General features: G+C 32.4%; 1 protein-coding gene across 6 annotated transcripts in view; it reads right to left on the reverse strand.

The window, feature by feature from the left end:
* Window positions 1-10,510, reverse strand: part of POLR3A (RNA polymerase III subunit A) — a 67,890-nt gene that overhangs the window by 11,215 nt on the left and 46,165 nt on the right. For all 6 annotated transcript variants that reach the window (XM_085863833.1, XM_085863836.1, XM_085863838.1 and 3 more), the window contains exons 16-17: window positions 8,893-9,015; window positions 8,639-8,803 (exon numbers count right to left, since the gene is read on the reverse strand). In XM_085863833.1, the coding sequence (XP_085719959.1) occupies window positions 8,639-8,803; window positions 8,893-9,015 (288 nt within the window). The remainder of the gene's footprint in view (window positions 1-8,638; window positions 8,804-8,892; window positions 9,016-10,510) is intronic.

Below are 10,510 nucleotides of genomic sequence, written 5' to 3' on the forward strand. Positions count from 1 at the left end.
ATCATCCGTATTATCACTAAGAATATAAGTTATCGGATTTGATTTCTTTTTACATCTCTGTGTATCACAAAATAGTTGAATTATATCTTCAATGTTATAATCATTTAGGTTTTTTTGAAGTTTAAATAAACTGATTATATCTTCTTTTTGAAGACCAGCATTAAAACCTTGTGAGAGTAGTTGATACTCTGGTTGAAAACTCGACTTTGTGAAAATTATTAAATTATCATAATCTAAAAAGTTGGGAGTCAGGAGCATCTTTAAAAGTAAGCAGGTTTTTCCACATACACTTGAACCAACTATGAGACATCTTAATGAATTTGGGAGATTTTTATGGTTGTTAAATTTTATCTTATTTTCCCAAATGGGTAAAAAATCATTCATTTATATATTTGGAAAACAGGTTATTTAATTTATTATTGGCTTTTTTAGAAAATCTATATTTTATCCTAAGTTCAGGTTTAATTTCAAGATAATCCATTATTTTATTTATGCAATATCTTGTGTTGATATTTCCCTGAATAATATAGAACAACAATCCTTTGTACATTTCTCTAATACATTCAGTTTCTTCCCTTGTAAGGAAAGGTGTGTTATCACCCTCATACTTTACATTCATTTCTCTAATCAATCTTGTAAAGTAATTCATTTTTGGTGTAAATCTAAAAGAATTATTTTCCTTTTTATATTTTTGATTATCAGTAATTAGAAGATAATCACAGAATATACATTGTTTATAGGCTTTTGACTCTGTGTTTAATCCCCGTCTTTCACACGCAGGACAATTCTCAAATTTGTCATCTGGAGAATAAGGAAAGTCTAGCATATTTATAAAGTAAAACTTTACTTAAACTGAAATCCATCTATACTTTCAGTTGTATATTGACTCATATTTAATAATATTACCATTGATATCGATATACTTTTTTTCATTACCAGATTCAACGATAACATTTTTTATATTAAAGGTAATTTTAAAATGATCGTTAACTAATATTCAACGAAATGTCATTTCACCTGATATATTAACATCCTTTATTTCATCAGGATTTACATCTTTTGGGTTGTTGAAAAAAATACAAATTTCTCCTTGCATATTACAGATGGTCTTATCTTTTCTTTCTAAAGCTTCATCCATAAGGTTTTTGTTTTTTGATACATTTTCTTGTTTCATTGCTTTTTTGAGTTTTGAATATATTACCAGAAGGAGAGGAGAAACTTTTGTTAGAGATACTTTAATTGATGTTCTACCAGGTATACTGAAAGCCCTTCCACTGAAGGAAATTGAAGAACTCATCATATCCACCATAATTGTTTTTTATCCAATAGTTGTTATATTTATCTTTGTTAAATTTTACATCCTTGACATATTTCTCAGTATCTTTAACAAATGAAGAGATTGATTGAAACTTGTCTTTTGTGTCTTGAAACATTGTATTTATTAAGTGAAAAAGTTGGAGGATAAAATGGTTTTAAGCACAGATTCACCTGTAAAATAAACGAAATTTTTATCAAGAAAATTTTAGTTTAAGCAAAGATTTATTATATAAATATGGTGAATACAACATACTGCGATGTTTGCAATCACGAATATAAATATTATAGAAAACACCTCCGAACCAACAAACACACATTTAATCTATTTCATAAAATATCTCCTCTTGAGTTGGAAAGAAAACATTGTGATATCTGTTCAAAGGATGTTTTGAAGAGAAGTTATAATAGACATCTTCAATCACAAAAACACAAGAAAAATGAATTTAAAGTAAAGGGAGACTATTATATTGAAAACACTGATGGGGCATTTTAAGGGCATATAAAAATAAGGATTTTTCAATTTGGAGAACCCGGTCCATCATCAATAGCTGAATCAATTGAAATAGTGAAACCTGATGTTGAAAAAGTTATTAAAAAGACATGAAAAGAAATGAAAACTTTAAAGTTTTATATGGGAGTGAAAATGAATATGAAAAGACAAGATGAAGAACAAACTCCTTATATGAGAACAGATCTTCATTTTATAACATCATTTCAAGATTTTTTGAATAGTGGGGTTTATGAAGAACTATCAAAACAAGAGGAGGATGTTGATAATACAGTGGTAGGAAGTGGATTCAATATTAAAAAAAATCATCTTTTTAGATATACACATTCTAAAATCAAATCCTCTTAAAGCTTCTTCTTATATTGAATTACCAAAAGAAATAAAACTAAAGAAGGCAGTTGTTAATATTAAGAACAATGATAATAAATGTTTTCTCTGGTCTGTTCTTGCTCACTTTCATCCACCAAAATGTAATTCAGAAAGAGTAAAACAATATATGAAATATGAGAATACCTTGGACATTAAAGATTTTAAATTCCCAATGCCACTAACAGATATTCCTAAATTTGAGAAAAAGAATAATCTTTCTATTAATGTATATGGATTAACGGATACAAACAAAGTTCAAATATTAAAAATTTCAAACAACTATAAAAATGAAGAAACACACATTGATTTTATATTTTAGTGTTGGAAATAATTCACATTACACATACATCAATAATTTATCAAGATTAATCTCTTCTCAGGTATTCAGAACAGCAAACAAAATATATCCTTGTAAGCGATGTCTTAATTCATTTCATACAAAAAGAACGATTAGAACAACATTCAAAATATTGTAGTAATCATAAATCAGCTGTAATCTCTTCTCAGGTATTCAGAACAGCAAACAAAATATATCCTTGTAAGCGATGTCTTAATTCATTTCATACAAAAGAACGATTAGAACAACATTCAAAATATTGTAGTAATCATAAATCAGCTGTAATTACAATGCCTAAACCTGGTGAAAAGATTTCTTTTGAAGATTATAATAAATCTATCATGCACCCATTTGTGATATACGCTGATTTTGAGTGTATCCTTAAAAAGATAAATACTGCTTCTCCTAATCCAAAAGAATCATATACAAATAAATATCAAAAACATATTCCTTGTGGTTTCTGTTATTATATCAAATCATCTGTTGGAGAAAAGTATAACAAACTTGAACATTATAGTGGAAAAAAAGCTTCACAAGAGTTTGGAAAATGATTAGAAAAGGATTGTATAAGACTCACTAAATTAATGAAAGAAACAAATGATCCGATGAAATTAACCAATGAAGAAAAATTAGAATTTAGAAAGAACAATATCTGTCATATTTGTGAGGGGGAAATTAAGGAGTCTAAAGTTAGGGATCATTGCATCTTACTGGTAAATATAGAGGTCCCGCTCATTCCTGTTGTAATCTTAATTATAAATGACCTTCTTTTATTCCAGTCTTTCTTCACAACAGCGCCAACGATGATACACATCTATTTATAAATGAACTTTCAAAAACACCAGGGAATATTTCTGCCATAACAAACACAAGTCAAAAGTATATTTCATTTACAAAAATGATATTCACAAAACCTTTAACTCGTATTAGGTTTCTAGATTCTTACAAGTGTATGGGAACACCACTAGCCTACCTCGCATCAAATCTAAGCTCCACGGACTCTTTTCCAAATCTTAATTCATTCTTTCCAAAAGAGGAAATTCTCACTAAAGAGGAAATTCAGATTAAAGAGAGAATTCAAAGTAAAGAGGAAATTCGAATTAATGAGGAAATTAATGAAGAAATTCTAACTGAAGATGAAATTCTAATTATAAAGAAAATTCGAACAATGAATGAAATTCTAACTTAAGAGGAAATTCTGATTAAAGATGAAATTCTGATTAAAGAAGGAATTCTCACGAGAGAGGAAATTCAAACAAGGAATGAAATTCAAAGTAAAGAGAAAATTCTTACAAGTAAGGGAATTTATCCTTATGATTATATGGATTCATTTATGAGATTTAAAGAAACACAACTTCCTTCAAAAGAAAGTTTCTATAATAACCTTTATGAAGAAGAGATAAGTGATAAGGAATATAAACACGCACAAGAAATATGGAAAATATTTAAGATAAAGAACCTTGGAGAATATCATGATTTATATCTAAAAACAGATGTTTTATTGTTAGCTGATGTGTTTGAAGCTTTTAGATCACTCTGTCATTATAAAAATTGTTATGGATTAGATCCTGCCCACTATTTCACAGCTCCTGGTTTAGCTTGGAGTGCAATGTTGAAAATGACAAAACAAGATATGGATTTAATCAGTGATGTTGATATGCTTTTGATGATTGAGAAGTCCAAGAGAGGTGGAATATCACAAGTATGTTCAAAAAGATATGCTGAAGCAAATAATAAATATCTTCCAAATTATGATAGTGAAAAAGATAGTAATTATTTGATGTATTTTGATGCTAATAATTTGTATGGATGGGCAATGTCTCAATCTCTGCCTTATGGTAAATTAGAGTGGGTGGAAGAAAAGGATTATGAAAAGGCTTTGATGAATATTGTTATTTCTTCTCATGAGGAATTGAATGACGAAGAAGAAGGTTATTATTTTGAAGTTGATTTGAGGTACCAGAGTGATCTTCATAATAAGCATAAAGACGTTCCTTTTGCATGTGAGAAAGAAACCCCAAAGAAAGAATGGTTCAGTGATTATCATAAAAGTTTTAATATTAAAGGCAAATCAACAGAAAAGTTATTAACAACATTCTATGATAAAGAGGGATATGTTTTGCATCAGAGAAGCTTAAAACAGTTTTTGAGAGAAGGATTGAGAGTTGCTAAAATTCATAGAGTTTTAAAATTTAAACAAAGTCCTTGGATGAAAAAGTATATTCAATTCAATACAGATATGAGAGCAAATACAAAAGTAAAATTTGAAGGGGACTTTTATAAATTAATGAATAATGCTGTATTTGGAAAGACTATGGAAAATGTTAGAAACAGGCAAAACATTAGATTCGCAACATCTTGGAAAGAAGCTTCGAGATTGATAAATAAACCAAGTTTTGAGAGAGAAGAGGTTTTTTTCAGAGAACTTTTCTGCAATTCATATGAAAAAAGAAAGTATTGGAATGGATAAACCAGTTTATATTGGAACAGCAGTTCTTGATTTATCAAAGATATTGATGTATGATTATTTGTATAATGACTTAAAGAAAGAGTATGGTGAAAATGTTTCATTGTTGTATATGGACACTGATAGTTTTATCCTCGATATAAAAACTGATGATGTTTATAAAGATATGAAGAAAAATATTGGAATATATGATACAAGTAATTTCAGCAAGAAGAGCGAGTTATTTTCCAAAAAGAATGAAAAGGTTATTGGTAAGTTTAAGGATGAGTTGGGTGGAAAAGTAATGAGTGAGTTTATTGGATTGAGAGCAAAGGCATATGCTTATAAGTATGGTGATCACATTGATAAGAAGTTAAAGGGAATAAAGAAATATGTAATAAAGAAATCAATAACTTTTAGAAATTATTATAATTGTTTGATGAATAAGAAAGAAGAATATAGGAAAATGAATACAATAAGAAGTTATAAACATAACATATATATATAGTAAAGAAGTAAATAAAAAGGCCTTTGTGCCTCCATCAAATAGGAGCCTTTGATGATAAGATTTATTTTAGATAATGGAATAGATTGTGTTCCATATGGATATTGTATGATAGAGTGTATAAAATATATTGTGTTTTAACGATGGAAAGATGGGTTAGAGATTTTTAAGGGCTACCGCCGCGTTTTTTTGCAATATATAAATGGTCAAACCAAGTATTAATCAAACTAAAGAGTGGAGAAAATCTCAGTCTTGGTATATAAATGGAAAACATAATGAATGTGAAAAATATCAAATAAGTCTTATTGAAAAAATAACTAAAACAAAGGTAAATAAAACAAATAAGCGAATCAATTTAAAAACTAGTAATTTAGAGGATGTAAAGAAAAAAAAATGAATATCCTTGAATGGACTGAAAACTTTGATGGTTATCAATTAAACAATGAAAAAACAATTTACTATAATCTCAAAATGATATGTGGCTCAGGAGGTGGTCAAACAAGAGCATTAAGAGAAGTTTATCATTTCGTAATGGCACAAAAGGGGTATCTTAAAAAATATAAAGATTCAAATGTTTTGTTTTAAAATATTTTAGATGGGGATTATTGTGCAAAGAAAATTAAACTATTGAAGGAATTTGAGAATGAACAAATCTTTATAGGTTCAATGAGTGAGCTAAACAATATGCATCGGTTATTTGAAAAAGAGTGTCCCGAGGCTTAGAAGTTTCAGATATTTCTTTAGAATCACCTTTAACAAATCACATTACCACTTTACTACTTGAACAAATCTTTATCTTATTGCATGGGTTATTTGAAAAAAAAAGTGTCCCCAGGTTAAAAGGGGAGACAAATAAATATACCTTGGGATAAAAAGGGGGCTTATTTTTTAGGGAAAAAAAATATGAATCGCTGAAAATCCCCCATTCATTTACATGGGGAAAAGTGAGCCAGAATCAGTATATTCACCCTACTTACATTCTATCATCGTCAGGTTTCATATCCATTGGTTGTTCGAGATATTCTGATCACTGAAGTCTGTCCTTGGTTCGTGGAAACATTAATATCAGTGTTAATTTTTTATTATTATTTGGGTCTCTCAAAATATAAGAATTCATCCTCAAATATCATAAACTTTTCGCCAATGAGAGAAACCAAGTTTCTTCTCGTGCTCGTACGAGACCTACTACGATTGTCCTGTTCAATGAATTCATTATTTATAAAAGGCCCCAACAACAAAATGTAGATATTTACCTTTTCTAGTTGATGTAAAATTTGTCCATCACCCATTTTATCTAATCCTGAAATTTCTCACTCCGTAATTTCAACAAAGTGGTGGAGGTATTCTAGAAGTATTGACAATAAAAGGAAGATATTCCATTGCAGGTGGTTGAGCTCCCAAAGTCAAGCTTGCTGTGAAGGAGCAGGCACTTAATTTAGGGCCATCTCTCCTGCCCTTAGCCTCACTTCACCCTGTGCCACACCAGCCTGCAAGACATTATCATTCTGCAGCCACAACCAGCTTGTGCCTGCACAAGTCCTCACCCGTTCTGTTCCCCGACGTGGTCTGGATCTGGTATTGGCGATGCCATTAGCGGGGGTTATTTCTCATTGAGACAAGATTGTGTTTTCTATCCTTTCATCTCTATCTGTGTCTGTTGACTGCTAGATCTGTTCCTTTTATTCATCATCCTGTCCACTTTTATCACCATATACGTTTTAATAAACTCTTTATTTCCAAGAAGCATTCATTTTCCCACCTTCCTGCCTTCCCGCATGCGAGCAACCGCCAGTTTCGGTAAGTATTGGGCGATCCTTGGGGGAATACAAATTAAATGAATGCAGTGCGAAGTAAAAACGCAAAGCAAATTTGAAGATTGTTTGGGTCATTTGCAGAGGTCTTTAGACCTCTGGCATGGAGGGTCTGCATTAGTTGGGCCTCCGACGTGACTGTGCATTTACCTATGGAGATGCTCTTTGGGCTGTTGGTTTCATCATGGTTGTTATAGTTTTGGAAAATGGTGGTTTTCCATTCAATAATTTACCTCCGCCATCTTCGAAGATGGATGGAGGTTACCGTTTTCACCCCTTTCTGTTTGTTTGTTTGTTTGTTTATTTGTGAACAGTATTACGGAAAAACTCCTCGACGGATTGCGACGAAACTTGGTGGGGGGTTAGGTATGGTCCAAGGATCATGCCATTAATTTTGGACTTGGTCCTCCCCCCCCAAAAAAAGAAATTGTTCGAGAATTTTTTTTTTTGCATTTCTACATGTTTTAAGTGATTTCCAACCCCCCCCCAAATGTTTTTTTACCCCCCCCCCAAAAAAAGAGAATTTTTTTTGCATTTCTACATGTTTTAAGTGATTTCCAACCCCCCCAAAAAATTGTTACCCCCCCAAAAAAAATTGTTAGAGAAAATTTTTTTTTTTGCATTTCTACATATTTTAAGTGATTTCCAACCCCCCCCAAAAAAAATTGTTACCCCCACCAAAAAAAATTGTTAGAGAAATTTTTTTTTTTGCATTTCTACATATTTTAAGTGATTTCCAACCCCCAAAAAATTATTTGAGAAATTTTTTTTTTTACATGTTTTAAGTTATTTCCAACCCCGCCCCAAAAAATGTTACTCCCCCCCCAAAAAGGGGAAAAAAATTTTTTTGCAATTTTACATGTTTTAAGTGATTTCCAACCCCCCCCCAAAAAAAATGTACCTCCCCCCCAAAAAAAGAATTTTTTTTTGCATTTCTACATGTTTTAAGTGATTTCCAACCCCCCCCAAAAAAGATTGTTAGAGAAAAAAAACATTTTTGCAACTTTTTTTTTCAACAAAATTTCGATTTTTTTTTTTGCATTTTTACATGTTTTAAGTGATTTCCAGCCCCCCAAATTGTTACCCCCCAAAAAAATTGTTAGAGAAAATTTTTTTTTTTGCATTTCTACATATTTTAAGTGATTTCCAACCCCCCCAAAAAAACTATTTGAGAAAATTTTTTTTTTTTTGCATTTTTACATGTTTTAAGGGATTTCCAACCCTCTCCCCAAGAAATTGTTACCCCCCACCAAAAAAAGAAAAAATTTTTTTTTTTGCATTTTTACATGTTCTCAGTGATTTCCAACCCCCCCTGTGACAGCTGTGATCAAATTCTCTTCCTCACCTTCGGGAGTTCTTGCTTGAGGCTCTGCAACACGTAGTAGAGAGAGCTACGGGCATTCTCACGAGGAGTCACACAAACCAAGGCCTCACCATAGCTCACAACATCACCAGGGCGAAGTCGCAACTTTGATGTGCACAGCGAGTAGCGCACCGTCTCAGAATTGACCTGCAGCAGATAAGGGTACCCCAAGTACCAAGTGATGATAATTATCAACATACTCATCATCAATTAATCTCACGAAACCTGTTTCATACCTCTAATCGTAGCAAGCGGATACGATTAAGTGCAAGCTTCACAAGAAGGAAGGTGTTATCTGGGAGGAAGACCTCTTCTATGTACTCGGCAACCTCTCCAAGGAGTGTTTTCTCTATTCGGCCCTGATAACGAAGATCATCCGAGCAAGAAATCATCATCAGGACCAAACGTTACCTGCTCTTACATTCAGTGTGAATCTGTTAATTTTAAACCACTTCGGTGAATCATCTCCGGTTTAGCAATACAGTCTTAGTCAACATTTATATTACAGAAATGGCTAAAAAGGTAACAAAATAAGTGTTTTCCATTTTCACACTTCGTTTTGGACCATTTCTTTATGATGGTTTATAGGAATGTCCAAAATTATTTGTGCCATTCGTACAATGTGGACTGGAAAAGCATCTCAGTTATGAAACAATTTAGCATGAATTATTGATGTGTCATTCTTAAAAAGAAACTTACACAAGTTCAAGTTGGTTTAAAAAAACAAAAATGTGTTATTTTGGGTAGTTGTCATGAAACATCAAAATAAGATCCATCATTGAACGCCAGGACAGGGTTCGCACAGGCATGGAAGTCCAATTTTGGGAGTTTTCCAGGACAAAAAGTTGTTTTCCAGAACCTTCAATACAAATGTTTTATGTAAAAAGTGACTGGATAAAAAACAGGAATTAGAGTGAAACCTTGTTTGTTTGCTGTTACTCCATATTCGATTTAATATTTCAGTAACTAGAGACATCTGTCCCCTTCGGGAGCAGCATCGCGGGAGGGTACAGGGATAATGGGGGAGGTGGGGAAAATATATTTTATAACATTATAGCATGGCTAATAATCGCCCAACTGCAGCAGAGGTTAGAAAACTACTTGCATTGTGGCATGTGTACAGGCAAAAATTTGTTAGTTGTCTCTTCCCCTCCCTCCTCACCTTGCAGCAGAGGTGGGGGCTGGTTTGTGCCCATGACTTGACCCTGAGTACTACCAGCAATTATGCAAAATTTGGTGGAGATCACCTTTGCACTGCTTTTTTTTTTCCACGATGTTCAGACAGAGAATTACCTAATTTAATTTTGTAGGCTATCTGTATACCTAAAGGCAAAATATACAAGCTAAGAATGAATGTGACACCACAGAACTATTCAAAGTTGTACCTTTTGCAGTATTAATCACCAGCTTCTGTCACATGGATTGCTAACATGGAGTAAACTGTAATAAACCAGAGTTGGTGTCAAAGCCACCCAATGCTCACCTGTTTATACATTTATCGTTTTTAAAAGACGTCTAATAATATTTTTAATAAAGCATTGCAGTGAAGTCTGATCCAAATAATTTTAAAGCAATATATGTATTTTGTATATTGTAATCAGTAAAAATACCCCCGAATGGGAGTGCCGGTCATCTCTGCCAGAGGTCGACAGAAGCAAAATCAAATTACAACTCAGCAGAACTCATATTTTTGCCTAACTCAAAAAAGTTCAAAAAGTAACTCTGTGCCAGACTGGAATAGGGGCAGTTCATAAAGTACGTACGCTCTACTTCCGGGTTTCAAAACCACCCACGCACCCCCCTCTGTATGCAGGCTAGTGACCACCCACCCACACCATATGCGCCTCATATCAC

This window comes from Eptatretus burgeri, chromosome 18 (genome assembly GCF_056783735.1).
Source record: "Eptatretus burgeri isolate ZD-2024b chromosome 18, Ebu_testis_v1, whole genome shotgun sequence".
Taxonomy (NCBI): Eukaryota; Metazoa; Chordata; class Myxini; order Myxiniformes; family Myxinidae; genus Eptatretus; species Eptatretus burgeri.